This window comes from Vombatus ursinus, unplaced genomic scaffold, assembly GCF_900497805.2.
Source record: "Vombatus ursinus unplaced genomic scaffold, bare-nosed wombat genome assembly UNPS02014810.1, whole genome shotgun sequence".
NCBI classification, from domain to species: domain Eukaryota; kingdom Metazoa; phylum Chordata; class Mammalia; order Diprotodontia; family Vombatidae; genus Vombatus; species Vombatus ursinus.
The window spans coordinates 765,393-786,426 of record NW_020954588.1 but is presented as its reverse complement, the minus strand read 5'-3'; the positions used below and the strand labels follow the sequence as shown (position 1 = coordinate 786,426).

General features: G+C 37.5%; 1 protein-coding gene across 4 annotated transcripts in view; it reads left to right on the top strand.

The window, feature by feature from the left end:
- The window catches only part of DOCK10 (dedicator of cytokinesis 10), a 273,934-nt gene that overhangs the window by 84,222 nt on the left and 168,678 nt on the right, over nt 1-21,034 (top strand). For all 4 annotated transcript variants that reach the window (XM_027875937.1, XM_027875940.1, XM_027875941.1 and 1 more), the window contains exon 3: nt 5,358-5,447. In XM_027875937.1, the coding sequence (XP_027731738.1) occupies nt 5,358-5,447 (90 nt within the window). The remainder of the gene's footprint in view (nt 1-5,357; nt 5,448-21,034) is intronic.

The following is a 21,034-nucleotide window of genomic DNA, read 5'->3' as shown; positions in this document are numbered from 1 at the left end:
TATAACACTTTGTAAAATACTTTCTTTCTCTCTCCTCTCTCCTCTCTTTCTCTCTCTCCCTCCCCCCATTTTGCAGATGAGGAAGTTGAGACTTAGAGAAATTAAATAACTTTCCCATTACACAGCTAGGAAGTTCTGAAGTCAAGACTTGAATCCAGATCTTCTGGCTTTAAGACCACTATGTCATACTGCTTCTCAAATCATAATAAAATGATAGCGATAATGATGCCTAATAATTACATAGAATTTTCAGACTTTCAACATTCTTTGCATAGGTTATCTGATGACCTTGTGAGAGAAGGTGCTGTTTTTAGCCCTATTTTATAGGTGAGAAAACAGAGGTGGCTTGTGCAGGGTTACAAAGGGGGATGTGGGCTTCAAACTCAGGTTTCCGGACTCGGCGTCTAGAAATGACCATCTAAGTGGCTTTGTTAACAGGAAATATCCGCCCCTCTGAATTGGGGGTGCTAGTCAAAAACAAGTTTAGACCAAAACTGAGGCCACAATCTGAGCCTAAATAGTTTCCTGATTCCTAGTTCTTTGGCTTCTCAAGCAAGGCCGAATGACGGCTTTAAATACCATCGTTTGCTCTCACTCTTTAAACAAATGTATATTGGAATATCAGAGGAAGCCTTCTCATCCTTGGTGTGGAGGAGGGGAAAGAAAAGGGGAGAAGAACAAACAGCCTTTCCTTGTGGGCAATAATGGTCATTTGGCCAACTAAGAAATAGCCCTGACATGTTTGGAATGAAATTTTACCTAATCCCCTTGACCAGAAGATTTATGCAGCATGTGACAAAGACCCTCAAATCAAACCGAGAGCAAGAGGAGAGGACCATAATTTGACAAGATAGAACTAGGAAGGGTCTGGAATGTAATTAATTTCAAAAGTAGATGCAAACAGCCTGCATTTACCTGAATGAAATGTGATTCTCTCTGTCTCTGTCTCTATCTCTGACTTTATCTCTCTCTGTCTCTGTCTTTCTGCCTCTCTCTTTGTCTATCTCTCTTTCTGTCTGTCTCTCTGTCTCTCTGTCTGTCTCTGTCTGTCTCTCTCTCTCTCCCTCTCTCTCTCTCTCTCTCCCCCTCTCCCTCTCTCTCTCTCTTTCTCTCTCTCTCTCTCCCTCCTCTTCTAAACTCCATCACCAAAAAAGGAGCCAGGCTTAAGTTTTCAGTGTAGCCCATGACCTGTTTTATATCCACTAAGCCATTTTAATTATCAACCAAAGGGTTTATAGCACAGAACAGGAAGTCTGTTGTGGCCAAGGCAGTTTCTAGTGGTCAGAAAGCATCCAGTTCTCAGAAAAGCAATTCTTTGCAATCTTATTAATACCGTTAACACATGTCTCTGCTGGCTTAACCTTTTCCTGTCTCGATTTCTGAGGGCTATTTTAAAAAGTCTAAAAAACTGTGAAAATGTTGCCCTGATTCCTGAAGTCATGGCTTCCTTTTAGCTGAGGCAAATGCTGCCATCCCTACCTACACAAAAAAATAAAAGCTTTTGTATTGCTCATTCCTTTGTTTTAGGTTCCTTTTTGTTCTGGGCAAGACATTAAATGCTCAGTAATTGCATGTGCGTAGTAAAAGAATGGCCTTCATCACACAGATGTGTGGGTGTGCCTGTGTTCTGTGGCTGTTAGTCTATAGGAACTCAACCATATTTGATAAGTACTAATCATTCTGAAACAGACATGGCCACTGCACATTTAAGGAGGCAGCTCCATAGAAAGGAGGATGTGGTCTTCAGCTCCCAAATCTAAGAGAAGCCTTTTGAATAGGAACAGTCTTTGCATGCAACTTACTGACAGGCTCATGTCCTCAGAATCCAGAGGCTTCTAAGAGGAGAAGGCTGTAGAGAATCAGATAGTGGGAGAAAGAGGGAAGGGTTTTGAAGCAAAGGAAACAAGATTGCTTAGTTGGTGCACTCCTGTCTATGATACTTTATCTTCTGAAGTTGTGTTCTTTGAAAAGTCATAAATCCATATTATTGCTGAATAGAAAACCGAATTTTGAACTACAGTAACACATCACCTGACCTGAAATCAGATATCTGGCAAATGTATCCATCTAAGAGATAGATTCCTAAAAAGGACTCTTAAGAGCACAAAGAGATCTCATCAAGAACATGCACCTAAGCTCATGCATTTTTCTTTTGAGGAGAGTCCCCCAGATTCAGTCAGAGACAATTTACTCCTATTTTGCATACAATTTTAACACTCTTGCTTGTCTGCTTCCCAAGACCATAATAGTTGAGAGGTAGTAAATTAGAAGAGAGACAGGGTCTGTTATTGGTGGCACACCGAGGGGCAGTCAAAATAGACATCTGATAGCCTGACAGTGACAAAAATGTTATAGATAGCAAACTCAACACTATCACTATATTATAGTGTAGAATTGTAACTGATATTTATTGGGAGGTCATTAAAATGATTAGATGATATTCTATTCATTCTATTTAGGAAATATGTGATGTATTTTAGGAATATTTCTACGCAAAGTGCTTGCTTTTTTTTAAATTGCTGCTTAAATGGATAAACCTTAAACTATCTAGAACCTGAGTTTTCTGCATATCTGAGGTTTTGTCAGTACTTATCTCTCTACCTCCCCATCTTTTAGGTAGTAAAGAAGACAGACTCTTTGCATCTTTCTTAAAAACATGAAATTTTTCTAACATACCAGAAAGCAAGAGTGCAACCCAGCTGTTATCTGTCTTAACGAGGGGACAAAGCCTAGGTAATAGAAACTTCCATTGGATCAAAAAATCAGATATTAGATATTATTTAAGACTCCTTCCCCATCAAAACATTGAACAGAATTACCTGACAAAAAGCACAATTTTCTGCTGTTTTTTCACTATTTCCTGTACATCCTTCCTAAAGGAAGAAAAGTATAAAATGGATGATTCAAAATCTGAATAAGAAACCCCAAATCACAGAGAACTCACTTCATTGTGCTTTGAGTGGGAAGAGGATGTCAAGAAGCATTCACCCATATTCAAATTTGTCTGATGAGTGACCTGTGATTCCTTCTCAGTCTCTGAAGCTTTACGAATTATTACTAGCTCACCTAGAGTTCTATTCAGTTTGTAAGACAGTTTGAGTCCAAATGGCACCACAATGTCCTTACTACTCCTCTTGCCACCAATCAATAGTTGTGTAACATTGCTTCTAAAGCAGTTTCTCCATTTTTTTCTTTCTATGTCACTAGCAGCTATTATAGGCCCTGCCATTATCCTCCTCCCACCAGGACACACTTATTTCCAAAGGATTACAAGGAGGAATAGTGCTGAAAGGTGGGGATTGAGTGTCAGAATCCATAAGAGGAATAATGCTGTGCCATCTCTATCTCTGAATCTTTTGTATCCATCTCCTTCTCCAGTACTTAGCTACTTTCATAAAGGAGTCCATGATTTTTCTTTTCAGTTAAAAAGGATTCCTGTAAGAAAAAGAAAGCAAAAAACTTTGGGAAGCACTGACTCAGGCCACTGAAATTATATTTGCACCACTCATTAGGAATCATAGGAGCCTAGATTTAGAGCTCAAAGTGATCTTACAACTAAGTTCAGCCCCGTCATTTTACAAACAAGAGAGTGACTTAGCCCAAGGTCACACAGACTGTAGTCAATTGTATCCCTCTCTCAGAATGAATTCTAGTGTAAGAAATATGTTGCCCATGTAAGATGTGTATCCACATGAGATGCTCTGAATGTTTAGACAGACCCCTCAAAGGGGAGGTATTGATAGCTGTCTCAGGATTCTTACTCACCCCTCTGCAAGGGATTCTATAATTATTGGCTGTAGAGGAGCAAGAGAACAGTCCATAATTATGACTGCTTGCTCTGTTCCACTCTGAGAAAGAGGTACCAGAGTGGAATCAGATTTATCTGGTTGAGGGGCATGATTTTTAGGTTCAGACATTGCTAACTTCCCTGGTCGCTGTCATTTAAAGGGGAGGGAGGATAACCCTTAACTTAAACTCACCAGTTTGACTCCTTCCTACCAGATGCTAGTTATGCAAAAGATCATTGCAAATAGTGACTAATGAGTAGAAAAATTTATCCAAGAAAATAGCAAAATAAGAAAAGTAATACGTATTAGAATGTACTAGAAAATACAGAGTGAATGATCTTTTTAGATAGGAGTGAGATGAGATCAAACTCAACCATGAGAGGGGAAACTCCCTAGAATTTCTAGGGAAGCAAGTTAGAAATCAGGAACATGTTGAAGAACCACCTTCTCCTGCATATCGCAGTATTCTTTCTCTTTGCTTCTATTCTGAAGAGATTCTGGAACAACATGAGTCTCTCTTCAAAGAAGGAATGAAAAATGTCTCATTTCCAAAGTCTCATACCAACTCTGTTCTTCATGTAGTCATGTGAGGTTCTGTCACCCTTCCCTCCACCAATTAAGAGAGTTTCATACAAAATGCTTCAGACTTGACTAGAAACTCGGGTTATATAAGAAAAGCCTGTCATAAATAGCGAAGTTAAACGGATTTCATCAAAGGGTGGTGTGTGATTGAGAAGAAAGATACAGGCTAGTGATGTAACAAAACTGAGATTTCACTGATGAACAACCCACTTGCCTCATTACTACCCAAATCTGAATTTATTATCTCTCTCGATATGCCAAAGATATCAAGGCAATTCAAGGAAGAAAGGCTCCTACTATGTTGGGTGGACACTGGCAAACTTATAGAAGGAAGTGAAAAAGAAGAAGAAGAAGGAGAAGGAGAAGGAGAAGAAGACACATTAATTATACTTATAAGACATAATTTTATGCATAATTGTATAAATAATGCTAATTATTTTATATTTATAATCTCTATTTTAAATTAAATGTTTATTAAGTTAAATATTTATAAGTAAATATTCATTAAAATATTATACATGTACATAATTTGTATGCTATATTATGTCATATGTCTCTCATAAGCTTATGTAGCTTGTATGAATTAAATGTTTATATACTAATTTAATACATTTATAATTATTATTAGTAATAGTAATAATAATAATAATAATAATATAGCACTTTTGGGTTTGCAAAGGCACTTTACAAATATCTCATTCCATCCTCACATTAATCCTGGGAGGTAGCTGCTTTTATTAATCCCATTTTATAGATAAGGAAAATAAGGCAGGTAGAGTTTAAATGACTTGCCCAGGATGACACAGCTAGAAAGTGTCTGAGGTCATATTTGAACTCAGGTCTTCCTGACTCCAACTCCAGCATGCTAGACTCCTTTAATCCTTTCATGTTATTATGCTTATGTTCAATCCATTTCATGTTAGGAGGAAAATAGATCTTCTTTCTTATTTTTGTGGTCTTAATATCTTTTTTTTTTTTCTGTTCTAGACAGCCACAATTTCTTGGGATATCCAAACGCTGTATTCAACTGTTCCAGAAGATGCTGAACACAAAGCAGAAAACTTATTTGTGAAAGAGGTAACTATGAAGTGGCTAGCTGTCCACTAATTTAGAAAACTTTCGCCTCACTCTGTTCTCAATACAATTTGTTACTTAATTAGTGTTCTTTTCATATTAAGTAGGAACTTTTAAGCAGTGTGATTTCCTGACATTTTTAAAGGAGTAATCCTTTAGCCTATCTCATATCAAAATAACATTTACAATTATATAATATAAATTTTACATAATTTAAGTTTATTTTATATGAATTTACATAATATAAATTTTATATAATTTAAATTTATTTTTGATTAATTTATATTATATAATTTATATTTGTATAGTAGAAATTATATAATATATAAAATTACATTTATATTTATTTATATTACATCCTCTTATTTGGGCTTTTTTCATTTACTGGTAATTCTTTCCAAGCAAACATTTTTTCAGCCTAACTCAAAGTCTCAATCTGGAGAAATGATAAAATATTCACATTTACAAATGGGGGTGAGGGCAGAGTCATATAGCCAAGTGATTGAAATTGATTCACCTCTCTGGGTTTCACTTTCCTCATGTGAAAAATATGGTTAGATTAGATATCTCTGAGGCCCCTTCCAGCTCTAAATCAATGGTTCCATAAACTCACAAATGTCGCCCTTTTTTTTTTGGCAATGTTATAGATCATAGATTTTAAATTGGAAAGAATTTTAGAGATCATCTAATCCAGCCCTCTCATTTCTGAGGTGAGAAAACTAAAGAGAGGGTAGGGGACTTACTCAAGGTCATGTAGAGATAGGAAGTCACAAAACTGGATTTTGAACCCAAGTCCTCTGGTTCCAAATTCAGTGTTCCATCAGTTGGGCTACAGGATAAATTTGGTCTAAATTATGGAAAAGTCTGAATAATGAAGTATCCTTAAGAAGAGTTATTTATTACTTTTGAGTAGTAACATGAAGTGATGGTAGAGGACCTCTGTACCCCTTTCTGGTGAATTAATGAGATCCATTTGTGAGTAACATCCATTTTCATGTAATTAATATAAATTTTCCCTCTTAAAAGAGCTTATATTCTTAATTTAATTTTTTTTCTCCATAGGTATATATACATGTATAAAGTATATTTGAATAAATTCAACTCAGTTAAACATATTCAAAATATTTAAAGTTTGAATTAAATTATAATAGATAAATAACATTAATTTTAAAGATTAAAATTGTATCTATTTAAGATTATTTAATTCAATTATACATCAAATATATTTAAAACATTCAAGTTTTAATATATTTAATATTTACATAATTTCCCCATAATTATATATTCATATTAAAATTATGGGAAAATTTGAATATATTTCTAGAATACATTCAAAATTATATATTTATGTATTTTTTTTTTTTTGCTTTTCAAAACTTAGTCTAGCCTAAGGTAAATTTGACACTATTGACTACCCTTACCATGTCAAAAACTGAACTTTCCCCTATATTTCCCCTAAATCTCACTTCTTCCAATAGGTAGTACCCATTTCTGTACAAAGCACTACTTCTGAGGTTGGATTAGAACTTAGTTCTTCCTGACTCCAGGCCCCACACTCTATCCACTGTGCCACCTAAAACTACCTTGCATTGGAAAGGTCTCACCTGGCTCTCTTGCCCTCCCTTTTAGCAAAACATTCAGCTCTGTAGTAGTTAAAAAACTATCTTAGAAATACTGATCCTGAAGTCCATGCAAGTTGAGTTTTTAACAGGATTACTAGAGGCAACATCAGTGAGAGAGAAATGATGGGGCCATCTTCACACTTGTTGGGAACCTGCTGGATTCCTGCTCCAAACCTCAACTGTGTGGCCATCCTTGATTGTGGTAACATTAAAAAAGCAATAATTGATAAGAATATTAAATATTAGCTGATCTAAAAGCAAGCCCAAATAGAAGCTTCCTAAATATGTTCCTTACAAGTCAGAAGTCAGGAATTGTTTCATTTGTGTCTTTATATCCCAGTCCCTGGACCAGGGGTGCTGAAACTATGGCCTTGAGGCCACATGTGGCCCTCTAGGTCCTTGGGCACAGCCCTTTGACTGAATCCAAACTTCACAGAACAAATCCCCTTAACAAAAGGATTTGTTTTGTAAAACTTGGACTCAGTCAAAAGGCCGCACCCAAGGACCTAGAAGGCCACATGTTTCCCTACCCCTGCATCCTGGACCATAGTCAGTGCTTAATAAATGCTTACTGAATGAATTAATGAAAACTTACCCCCATCCTTTTTAAATTTTTGTCTAACCTAAGAGTAGGAAAGATTCCATCTTATACTATTGATAAAAATATCCCATGAGACATACTCAAAAGCTCTTACTCATTTTTCTTCACTCTTATCTATTAGCCATATCACTCAAGCAGAAAGACATTCAGTTGATCTGACATGAGCCTTCTTAACCAGATTTTATGGATTATTCCTGGTACCTTGTCACTTTCTTATAAATGCTTTATAAGTCATTTTCCTCTCCTTTTTATTTGGGAAAATATATTCTTTCTTTGAATCTTTCCTTAGCCTAGGCTCAAGTGCCTGACTGTCATCATAAGTGCTGGCCATTATGATTTTCTGACCAGACTTGACTTTTTTAAGAGGAGTTCATTTCATTCAAAGTCATTTCATTTGCAACAGCACTTTGAAAAATACATGCCAGAAAATTGTCTATTTTCATTTTTTTCATCATGTCTCCTATCCTCTCTTAGTTTGCCATTTACGAGCCTGCAGTCTCTCCTACCAGGTTTTTAACTTCTTAGTCAATAAATCAACAAGAATTATTAAGTGTTTCCTATGTATCAGACAATTGGTTAGGTACTGGGTATAGAAATAAGAAAATTAAATTCCCTACCCTCAAGGAGCTTGTATTCTTATGGAGGAAAAAAAACATGCAAATATATAGGTTTATTCAATACATTTATTCTAAGTTTAACCTGGAGAGAAGAAAGGGATCAGGAAGGCCTTATATGGAAGGTAGCTTTTGAACTGAATCTTTAAGGGAAATTTAATAAATGCTTGTTGAATGAATAAACAAAAACCTTTGCCCATCCTTTAGGCATTAGTGCCTAACCCAACAGTAGAATGGTCAAGATTCCATCTTCTTACCTTATTGATAAAAATGATCCATCAGAAAACATCAACAACTCTTACTCATTTTGTTTCACTCATGTCTCTCTTGAATAGGAAGACATTTAATTCATCTTAGGGATTCCAAGAGCTGGAGGTGATGAAGGGAACACATTCCAGGAATGGGAGGGGATAGCCAATGCAAAGATAGAGAGGTGAGACAGAGACCCTTTCACCATCAAAAACCAGTTCAATTCTGGGGTCCCTAGGGACTAAGCTTGGCAATCCTCAGTGGCTGTAGTTGGGTTCAGACTTTGAGGGGCTCTGTAAAAGCAGCTCCAAATGTTCTAATGAATCCTGGTTGACCTTGCTCCTTTTCCCTAATTTCCCAAACCTGACCTAATTCAAATTTACTGTAGTCTAGGGATTATCAGAGCTCCTGGGTTTCAAGGTGGAGTGCCATTACATTTTTTTATTAGACCACCTTTGGAGAAACAGAGGAAATAGGATCATAGATCTAGAATTAAAAGTAACCTTGTCCAACTTTCTCATTTTACTGATGAGGGAACTGAGACCTAGAGAGATTTAGTGACTCACCATGGTCTCATCAGATGACATATGGTGAGGCTGAGATTTGAACTCAAGTCCTCTGACTCCAAATCCCATGTTCTTTCAACTGTACTTTGCTGCTTTCTTGTGTCAGATCAATGTAAGAAGTCTATGTGGGGCTTACCACAAGGCAGAAGAGCCATTAGGGGCATAATTGCTAGGCAGCAATCAGGCACAAACTTGATTTTAACAATTTCATCCCTTCAACTGTTTTCCCTCTTTGAGTGCCTGAGTTTCTTAACAGCAGAGATGAATACTCTAATTTCCATACCAATGTTGACCTTTTCTTGGAGTTAATTTATTTTTTAAAAACCCATCCTTTTCACTCTATTTTATCTATTATCATTCCATGTTCCCCTACATGCCCATCAGTTAAGTAGAAGGCAAAAACACTTGCACGTGACTCTTTTATTACTCTTAGCATACTTCAAAAATCAATATTAGTTTCTCAAGTGGAATATTGTGCTACTCCAAATATCAGTTGTACCTTTCCCAGAATGATCTGGTTAGCACAAAATCTGATCCATCCTATTTATCACCTATTTTGTTTAAGAGAATGACACTGAAAAAAGAGGCCAAGGATTTAACAACCAGGAGAAAACAACAAATATTTATTAAGTTCCAACTTTGTGTAAGGCTCTGTGCTAGGAGTGGGAAATACACAAATGAAAAACAGGTACTTAAAATTTCATGGGGCAGTAGAGGCACACAGATAAGCATGATACAAGGGTAAATAAAATTGAGCTATGATGAGAGCAAAACAAAAGGGAGTTTAAGTTGGGAAAGATCAGGTATAACTGGTGTGATTGGGAAAGGGCATGGAAAGGCTTCACGAAGGAGATAGCAACAAGTGAAGATGAGGAAAGAAGGCTTTTCAGGCATGGGAGGCAGCTAATCAACTCATTGGATGTGAGGGGATAGGAGAAAAAAGAAGAATCAAAAGCCTGTAAGATTTCAAATTCAGGCAGTTAGTAGGAGGGCATTGCCATCAGCAAAAATAAAGAAGTTGGGGAAAAGGGAAGGTTTAGAAGAGATAGTTGTGAGGTCAGTATTAAACATGTTGAGTTTGAAAGACAAGTAGAAATGTTTAGCAGAAATTTGAGGATGGAAACCTAGAGCTTAAGAAAGATGAAGATTGGGGAATAATCTCTATAAAGAAGGTAATTAAATTGATGGGAATAGATGAGAACACCAAGAAGAGGAATAGAGGTAAAGAAAAAAAGAGGACCGATGACAGATCCTTGGGAAGTAAATGCATTACAGAATGGGAGAAGGATGGTCAACTGCCAAAAGGTCCTAATTATAGAAAAAACTAAACATCCCCAACTTTTTTCAACCACACCTCATGTGACATGGTCTCTAAACCACTCCTTGTCCCAGTTGCTGAAATATATTTCAGTTTGCCAATGTCCTTCTTCAGATGCTGTTGCCAATACAGAAGCAAACATGTTAACCTTTCTACTTTTGTTTTGCATAGTTAACTTTAGACTTTTTCTGTGGTAGGGAAAGTGAATGTAGAAACAGTATAACAGCCCTTTAGAAATGAGAAATGGGAAGTGCTGTCATTATCTGGAGCTCATAAATGGTATAAAATTAACATCTACAAAACATCCCCATGTGTGTTTTTTATTTGCTTTTTTTTCTATGTCGAGACAGCACCACCTCCTCCCCCAGGGTAGAATCAAAGGGACCTATAAATAGGTTGCATACTTCATACACAGGGTTTGTACAGCAAAATCTTCATTTTAATATACACAAAGGGAGTATATAAGGCAGGAAGCTCCACTCTCTAATTAAAACTGAGCTTTTGGTTTGGTTTCACTTGGCAAATCAATATGAGGAATCAAGATGTATTAAGCCCTTGAGTGTAGAATCACTGTGCCTTGGGACCACTAAAGCTGAATTAACCCCAACCCCCAAAAAATACTTCTGGTGTAATAAAATAACAAATGACTATTCTCCCCAGTCACCATGGTTCCTCTGAAGTCCCTGAAAATGCATATTGCAACAGTAGATAGCTCACAGGACTAGGAGTCAGGAAAATCTGAATTCAAATCTTGCCTCAGATACTGCCCTCAGTTCCCTCATCTATAAGGTGAAGATAATAATAGCCCTTACCTCATCGGATTGTTCTGAGGATCAAATGAAATAATATACGTAAAGAGCTTTGCAAATCTTAAAGTGCTATAAAATGCTATCGTTGTTATCATTATTATTTAATCAGCCATTTGAAGCATAAGGTAAAGATAAAGCTATCAACACATAAGAAATTGGATTCTGCCACTGACCCACCACTTTCAGGCAATTCAGTGGTATCTAAAACCATTGAAAGGATGAAAGTCCAATGACTGTGCAGTGTCTCCTGTATCTAGACTCAAGTGGAGGTCAAGTTTGATGCAGTATGGCCCAATGGAAAGTATGTTTTAGAATCAGGACCCAGTTTCATATCCTGGCTCTGCAAGTTGGTACTTCTGTGACCTTTGGACAAGTCATTTAATGCCTCTAGACCTTTATTTCCTCCTTGTGTAAAATAAAGGGTTTGGATTCTGGGTCCTCAATGGTCCTTTCAGGCCATAAATATGAAAGAGGGGTTCAATTCATTCTGCCTAGCCCTCAAAGGCAGAATTAGAACCAAGGATGACAATTGCAGAAAGGCAGAGTTCTACTCCATTTAAAGAAAAAAATATCCTATCAGAGCTATAACAAGTATGGTGGGCTGCCTGAGGAAGCAGTGGGCTCCCCTTCTCTAAGGCTTTCAAACCACTCCATGACCACTTTTTAGGGAAGCGTAAGTGCAGGGTAGACCAGATGACCTTGGAGGCTCCTTCTAGGGAGCCTCCCTTGATTTGATTCCGACTAACTAAATCACTTCCTCCTGAAGGGAGATAGATTAATGAGATGAAGAAGTGAGATGAATCAAGAAGGCAGGAATCCTGGACCTAACCACCCTGAAATAGCAAGGACTAGTAAGCAGGCAGACATAAGCCAGGAACAGGCCAGACAGGGTGGTTATTTTTAAAACTCCTTGTTTTAAGGCACAAGTCAATGATAGGAAGGTAACAGCCAACTAAATCAAGAATCAATCAACAACCATTTTTTAAGCACCTGCTTTTTGCCAGGCACCATAGTTGGTGCTGAGGAGACAAGGAGAGAGAATGAAACCAGTACCCAGACTTAATCGTCCATAGCAGAAGAATTTAGGGGGCAACCTGATCCAATGAAAGGAGGCAAAGAAACTCTCACATTCAGCCGCTGCTGGTAGGTCAGGGAGGAAGCATCTGGAGGCCAGTTAAATGACTCTTCCAAAACTAGAAATTATGTAATCATTCTTGGCCATAAATACTAAATCATCCCTATAGTCAGAAGGGATATTGTGTGGGAGTTTTGGAAATCCAATACTACCAATCAGTCAATCAATGAATAAACAAGCATTTATTAGTGCCTACCATGTAACAGGCACTTTTCTCAGGAAAAATTTACAACTAAAGCCCTAACTGGGGACATAGAAGGAGGAGGAAGCCAGTAGCTTCCTCTTACATTACTATAGGCCCAGTTTTGAATTCTTAAGTGAAAAAAGTGAGCACAGAGTCTGAAGTACAAATGAAGCTATCCCTTGACAGCCTCCCTCTTTGTAGTTGATATCTGCCTTCTGTGTTAGAGCAAGAGTTCTTAACCTTTGGGGGTGTGTGTGTGTGTGTGTGTGTTTGTGTGATGGAACACTTGGAGAGTCTGATGAAGTCAATGGACCCCTTCTCAGAACACTCTTTTTTTAAAATAAGTTTTTATTGAGGTCTTTCTTTTACAATAGCATAGTTTCCCCCAATATCCCTCCTCCTCCACCTCCCAAAGAAATATCCCATATAACAATTTGTATTTTTAAAAAAAGAAAGAAGAAAAATATCAGTGTAACTATTATAATACATCAAAAAAGTCTGAAAATACGTACAATGCAAAACACTTATGGAACTCCCATCTCTGCAAAGTGGTGGAATGGAGATGTCTTCTTGTATCTCTTCTTTGGAGCCATGCTCATTCCTTATGACTTTGCAACAGAATAGTCCATGTTGGAGGGATTGCAGGAAGACGGACACACTCACACACTGTTGTTGGACCTGTGAATAAGTACAGTCATTTTGAAAAGCAATTTGCAATTATGCAAATAAAATAACTATAATGTCTATACCCCTTCATCCAGAAATCCCATTTACTAGGCTTATACCTCTAGAAGGCTACTGATAAGAAAAAAATCCCTACATACACCAAAATATTTATAGCACCACTTTTTTGTGATAGCAAAGAATTAGAAACAAAGCAGATGCCTATCAGATAGACAATGGATGAACAAATTATGGTATATGAATGTAATAGTATCTTATTCTTCTGTAAGAAATGATGAATGAGACAAATAAAGAGAACCATGGAAAGATCTACATGAACTGATACAGAGAGAAGAAAGCAGAGCAAAGAAAACAAAACAGTGATTACAACAACCACAAAAAGAATATTATTTCAAATGCATAAAATGAAACACACAAGATGGCAAAGGAAATCAATTATATTGAAATACAATTATCACAACATTAAAGTTTCCAAGTGTCTTATGTCTATCTCCAAACCCTTTGGAGGTCTAGGTTAAAGATCCATGTCCTCCTTCTGGAAATTTTTTAAAAGATTGGTTTTTGGTCTTTGCTCAGAGCCAGTGAGACTTTGATAACACAACATAACAAAAAGTATAAGAAGGAACTTTACAGCTATGATTAAACCAGCAATTCCTTTATAAACATACCCTTGAAGATGAATATGTAGAGTAAATCTTTGTTTAATAACACTATCTCACATTTAAATAACACTCTGATATATGCAAAGCCATGAGAGGTAGTGTTGTAATTATTCATATCCCTGTTTTACATTTGAAGGCTTACATAGCTACTAAAGTCCTAGGTGAGATTTGAACCTGTCTTCTGACTGTATACACACTGTCACCACTTTCTCTTTGACTTCCATATTTTTGGAAGATTCTTCCCTCCTACTGAAAAAAATTTGCTCTAACACACAGTAAATAAAAGTCAAATTTTAAAATGTCAACATGCCTTCAGAGAGCATTCTCACTTCCATTTGAATCCCTGAGCCACAGGAGAGTCTGGAATGCATTCAAACAATGGAAGCATTTTACAGCCAAATAGTCAATGTTGGAGGAGTTGTGGGGAGTTAGGCACTCCTGCATTGTTGGTAGAGTCATGAATCAGTATAGCCAATTTAAAGTTTCCAAAGCACTTAACAAATATTACCTCCTTTTGTTCTCCTAACAACCTGGCATATGGGTGCTATTATTATCCCTATTTTACAGATGAGGAGACTGAGGTGGACAAAGGTTAAGTGACTTGCCCAGGACCACACAGCCAGTAATTATCTGAAGTCAAATTTAAACTCAGGTCTTTCTGAGTCCAGGCTCAGTGCTCTATTACTGTGCCAACCTAGCTGCCTCTGAGAACTTAATAGTAATTACTTTTTTGTGGCATTTGCCCCTTCTCCCTTATCACTTTAATTGATTCCTATGTCTAATTGATTAAAAGGGACCCTAACCCCTTTTACTTGATTTAAAGACTTGCCAAAGACAAACCCCCGGGGGGCATCGAGGTGGCGCGGTGGATAGAGCACCGGCCTTGGAGTCAGGAGGACCTGAGTTCAAATCTGGTCTCAGACCAGACACTTGACACTTACTAGCTGTGCAACCCTGGGCAAGTCACTTAAGCCCAATTGCCTTACATAAAAAACAAACAAACAAAGACAAACCCACAAATATTTGTTGGTTAATCCAGAGAGCAACAGCTTGCTATCAATGTCTTTCCTATCTATAGGCCATGGCTTTCTAGTGACTGGTTCATATATGTGAACTTCAGTAAAAAGCCTTTTATTTAACTAAGAAGGAAATACCTATAAAAGGTGACCTTCTATCCATAGGATTGATGGTAAGGTTGTTGAGAGAGTCGAATGAGATCATAGATGGTAAAAATATGAGTTCCTATTACTATTATAGAGTAGGACCAGGATTATAAACCAGATCCTCTGTCTCTAAGACCACTAATCTTTCTGCTATAAATCATGCTACTAATTCACCAAAATCATTAAGTGCCTACTGTGTATTGTACAAAACTTAGGTAATAAGACGCATCCTTATTTTCATGGATCTTAAATTCCTATATGGTGATCTGATTCACAGATTAGCATAGTAATAAATAATAGATAATAGGTAATTGTCCTAGAAGTTCAAGTAGAGTGCTATGGGGCCATGGAATCAGCAAAGGGTCCATGGGCAATGTCCCTTTTGAGTTAGGCTTCAAAGAATGGATACAAAGTCATCCAGTGAAAAATAAAATGAATGACATTTAAGTTAACAGCCAGGAGCATGATAGAAAGTTTGTGTGTATATGTGACTGGAGTCAGCTTGTAGAGGGAATGAGATGTAGGGAGAATGAGATAAGACTGGAACAGAAAGGAAGTGCCATATTGTAGAACACTTGGAATGATATGCCATGGATTTTGCTAGGCTAATGGAGATTTGGAGCAGAACAGTGACATGACCATCTAGATGTATACGTTATTCAATCAACAAGCATTTATTAAGCACTTATTTTGTGTCAGACACTGTGGTAGGCATTGATGAAACAAGTCCAAAAATGGAACAGTCCCTGACCTCAAGAAGCTTACAACCAACTACAGGAAATAGCACATATGTATTTAAGTCTATATTAAATATATGCAAAATAAATATAAGACAACTTAACAGGGCTAACTATAAAGCTGAGAGATAAGGAAAGACCAATCGTAGGAGGTACATTTGAGTTCAACTTTGAAAGAAATTAGGGATTCTAAGAGAAAGAGGTAAGGAGGGACTACAAAGCTAAGTAGATACAAGATGGAATGTCATATGTGAAAAGTGGCAGAACTAAGTAGTATGGGTAGACTAAAGAAGAATAGGGCAGCTAGGTGGCACAGTGTATCCACCGGTGAGCACTTTGGAATCAGAAAAGCTCATCTGGCCTCAGACATTTATTGAATGCATGACTCTAGGCAAGTCACTTAACCCTGTTTGCATCAGCTCCTCATCTGTAAAATGAGCTAGAGAAGAAAATGGAAAATCACTCCAGGAGCTTTACCAAGAAAACCCCAAATGGGGTCATGAAGAGTTAGGCCTGACTGAAGAACAACAAAGGAGAAAAAAATATTATAAGGCAGGGAAGGTAGGATGGATAACGGTTCGGAAAGCCTTTAAACGCCATATTTGACCCTGAAGGTAATAGGGAGCCATGGGGTTTACTGAAGAGAGGAGTAGCATTGTCAGACTTTAGGGATTTGGTAGCCATGTGGAGGATGGACTGAGGCAGAAAGAGTCCCTGGAGAGTGATTTTTATGAAGGAATGTCTAGATGAAAAATTTAACTGGAATTCTAATGGGCTAAGTTCTACTAAAGGATATTTGCTTGTATTTCCTGTTGGTTAATAATAATAATCCCTTTATACATATCCCAGGAAATAATTAATCATCAAGATTACAATAGCTGCCTCTTTCTCTGGCATATTCAATTATGTGATTAGAATTATTTTCTCAATACTATCATCACTGATATATCTTTGCAGTGATTTTGAGTATTTCTATTACTATGTTGTCAAAATTTTCTCAGTTCAATGCCTCTCCAACCTGTGCATTTACTCATTATCAGACACAAAATGGGTTTCTTAATACTGAGAAATAACTCATCATTTAACAAGATGAGGCCTAAACATATTGAAGCGAGTTGCAGGTGGAATTGGCCAGAAGGCTTTTATGTTTGTTTTATTTTCCACATTTGATACTATCCCTTTAAAGTGTCTGAAGGAGCTCCTTGTTATTAGATGTTGATTTATCTCGTCTTAAGGAAACACGAGAAATGTTTGCAATTTTTGCAATGTAAACAATTAAGCCAGCATTCGGTGTTACTCTGGGCAATTTATTACACACATCAAAATAAAGAAGACCTCATGTTAACCAACAAGCCTTTGTTCAGGGCTCCTTGTACCAAGTGATCAGATCTCATTTGTAAAATAAACCACAATGAGAATACTGCAGAAATTGGAACAGGGACTTTTCATAAAGGCTTCCTTTTTCTTACATAGGCCCAAACAATAAAGGAATCAAGTACAAATTTAGGGGGTGGGGGTGGGACTAATTGTGCCCATCTTGTACTGATGCTGACATTCATGATGAGGCCAAAAAGAGGGGATCCTATGCAAGCATCCATTTCCTTTAGCCCAGATGCACAGAAAACTTATTTGGCCAAAACTCGGACCACAAAAACTCCCATTCAGTATTGTTCCTTCCCTATACAACTCCTAGCCCATAAAAGAAGCCTGGCATACTCATTACCAATAGAAAATCCTGATATATTTTCCACAGACTTAACACTATCTCTCTCCTTGCTTTAGAAAATGCTTTGTCAGCTGATGTTCTTGTTTGTTAGTGGATTTTTTGCTGAAATTTTTTTTTTCAAAAAACCTAATTTAGAGGTAAATTCATTCTTTGGGGTTGTGTTTGGGAGATTTATCATTTTGATCATGTTGTATTAAAAATGAAACTTTTGTATAAAGCTAAAGATTTTTATTTTAAAAGGATGTGCTTATTTTTAGAATTAGATTATGATTTATCGATAGTCATGGGATCATTAAATTAAGAAGTAGGAGGAATCTTAGCCTCCAGACTTGAAGCACTGCAGTTTCCAAATCGGCTTTCTCTTCTCCATAGCAAAAACAGTTGTACAATGTTTGGCAATGAGTGAATGAAAACACAGATGTACAAGCCAGAGACTTGTGAAGTGTAGGAATGAGGAAAACCCTTCTTCTGTTTGAACCAAAGAACTTAATCACAATGAATTTTAAGGCCAATTTGATTCCACAAATGAGGAAGGAGGATCCCAGGATTATCAATGTGTCTCATCTGAGTCAATTTTTCCACTGCTCTGAAAAATTCCCCAGGAAATCTAGCCAAGAAATTGACTGGAGGGTCAGGGGTGGGGGGATATTCCTAAGTCAGACTCAGACATGGCTGAAGGTGGATGAATTTGAATGAAGAGCATAGTGCTCAGATGGCTTCAGGAGTTAATGTGTTGAAAGCTGAATTGCATTTCAGTTGAAATCTGGGTAGAATGAAGACTGTTAAATGGGAACATAGATCACTGTTCTAAAGGGGGTGGGGAGACAACTTAAACCAGTTTCCACTTCAGGTTTGAATGCCTGGATGAGTCATTATAAAGTTATTACCTAAAAATGAAAAGTCTAAGTCTGATGCATCTGAGACATGAAAATAACTCTTGGTTCCTGAAGGTCATAAAGAGGCTACAAATTCTGATAGGTCCTTCCAAAATAGAAAGTCTTTGGGTATAGAACTTACAGGAGGTAGTATGTTTATTATCTCAGGACCACACTGGAGAAGCTAATGACTTGATATGCTTAGGTCATAGGATTTTTTCAAGACAGTCTTTCCAAACTGTAGGATGTTGTGATCTCACGTAGAGAGATGAATCATCTATACCAACAAAATCTCAGATTCTTAAAGTAAATACCCTTTTTTTTTTAATAGAGAAGAGAGCAATTTAGAACTATGCTCTTAAAGTCACTAGACTCTACATACCTTTTGTCTAGGGTCTACCACTACCAGAGACAGAGTTGTTGGAGTCTGAGGTGGGAGAAGGGAGGAGAAAATAAAAATTTATATAGCAACTACTGGGTGCCAGGTACTGTGCTAAGTGCTTTACAAATATTATCTCATTTGATCTTCATAACAGCCCTGTGACATAGGTACTATTATTTTCACCATTTTACAGCTGAGGAGACTGAGGTAAAGACAGTAGAAGTGACTTGCCCAGGGTGACACAACTAGTAAATGTCTGAGGTCAGATTTTATCTCAGCTTCTCCTGAGTCCAGTCCCAGCACTCTATCCATTGCACCACCAGCTGCCTTAGAGGAAGAAAAAAAGATAAAAGAAGGAGGGGGAGAAAAAAAAGGGAGGGGAAGAGAAGAAAAGGAAAGGGAAGAGAATGAAGGAAGGAAGGAGGGAGGGAGAGAGAGAAGGAAAAATGGAGGGAAGGAGGGAAAGTGAGAAAGAAGGGAGGAAGGAAGGAGGGAGGGAGAGAGAGAAGGAAGAATGGAAGGAGGGAGGGAAAGTGGGAAAGAAGGGAGGAAGGAATGGATAGAGGAAGGGAGGAAGAAAGATTGAAATATTTTTTTAAATGTGGGCTGGCTTTAAAAGGAAAAAATAAACTTTATATAATACAGATTTGCAGTTTCATATATAAGCCCCTTTTTCTGTTCTGCTTTGTATATGGAAATCTTCATTTTATTTGGTGTTTTAAGTTTTGAACTTTTTTATTTAAGTTCTTGTTTTGAATGACTGAAAAAAATAAAGCAAATCATTAGTGGCAATGAGCTTCTTTACATCTAACTAGGCCAGTCCTTGGATACCAGGCATATAGACCATTACTAGAACAATATTCAAAGGCTTTCCAGATTGTTTGGAACTGTCAGAGCTGAAGTCCCACTAGAATAATCTTGGAGAGCCTAAGAACACCTCGATTTTACCTTTATATTTGACATATGCCCCCTTTTCTCCTCTGACACTGCTTCCCCTCTAGTGTGGGCCCTCATTACCTCCTACCTGGACTATTACAATAGCCTGCCAGGGAAGTCTGCTAGCCTCAAGTTACTCCCCATTCCATCTTCCATTTACCCACTAACGTCATTTTCCTAAAGCACAGGTCCAACCATGTTATTCACTTACTCCATAAACTTCAATGGCTCCCTATCACCTCCAGGATTAAATACAAAATCCTCTGTTTAGTATTTAAAGCCCTTTATAACCTGTCTTCCCTTCCATGTTTCCAGTTTTCTTATACCTTACACCCTCCAACTTCCCCCAAGATACTCAGAGATCCAGTGACACTGGCCTCCTCAGTTTCTCAAACAAAACACTCTATGTCCACCTCTGGGCATTTTCACTGGCTGTCCCCAATGCCTACAACACTCTCCCTCCTCATCTCTGCCTCTTGGCTTCCCTGCTTTCTTTAAAGTCCCAGCTAACCTTCTATAGGAAGACTTTTCCAATGCCCCTTTTAATGCTAGTGCTTTCTCTCTATTAATTATCTCCAATTTGTCCCGTTTATAGGTCGTTTGTACATAGTTGTTTGCAAGTTGTCTCCCCAGTTAAGCAGTGAACTCCTTGAGATCAGGCACTGTCTTTTCCTTTCTTTGTATTTCTAGTGCTTAACTTAGCATATTGTTTCATTGTTGTTCAGTCATTTTTCAGTTGTGTCCAACTCTTCTTGATCCCATTTGTGGTTTTCTTAGCAAAGATACTGGAGTGGTTTGCCATTTCCTTCTCCAGGTCATTTGATAGATGAGGAAACTGAGGCAAACAGGCTTAAGTGACTTGCCCAGGGTCACACAGCTAATAAGTGTCTGAGGCCAAATTTGAACACACTGTGCCACCTAGCAGCCCAGTGTGGCACATAGTAGGCACTTAATAATTGTTTATTGACTGACTGTACTATGATGAATCAGAGGAAATGAAGTGTGGTGGATGGAACACCAGACATAGAGTCAAAACTGAGTTCAAAATGGGCCATAGACTTAATAGCTAAGCAAGTCACTGACCCTCTATCAGTCCCAGTTTTCTCACCTGTAAAATAGGCATAATAGCACCTACCTCACAGAGTTGGTGTGAGGACCAAATGAAAATCCATGTAAAGCACTTTGCCCATCTTTAAGTAGTATGTAAATGTTAGCTATTAGTTTTATTACACAGCATTGGTGTAGGACTTTGTAAAGACAATAAACAAATAAGTATATAATGGCAGACTGGAAATCAACTACATAGATTTGTCAAATTGTAAGGCAT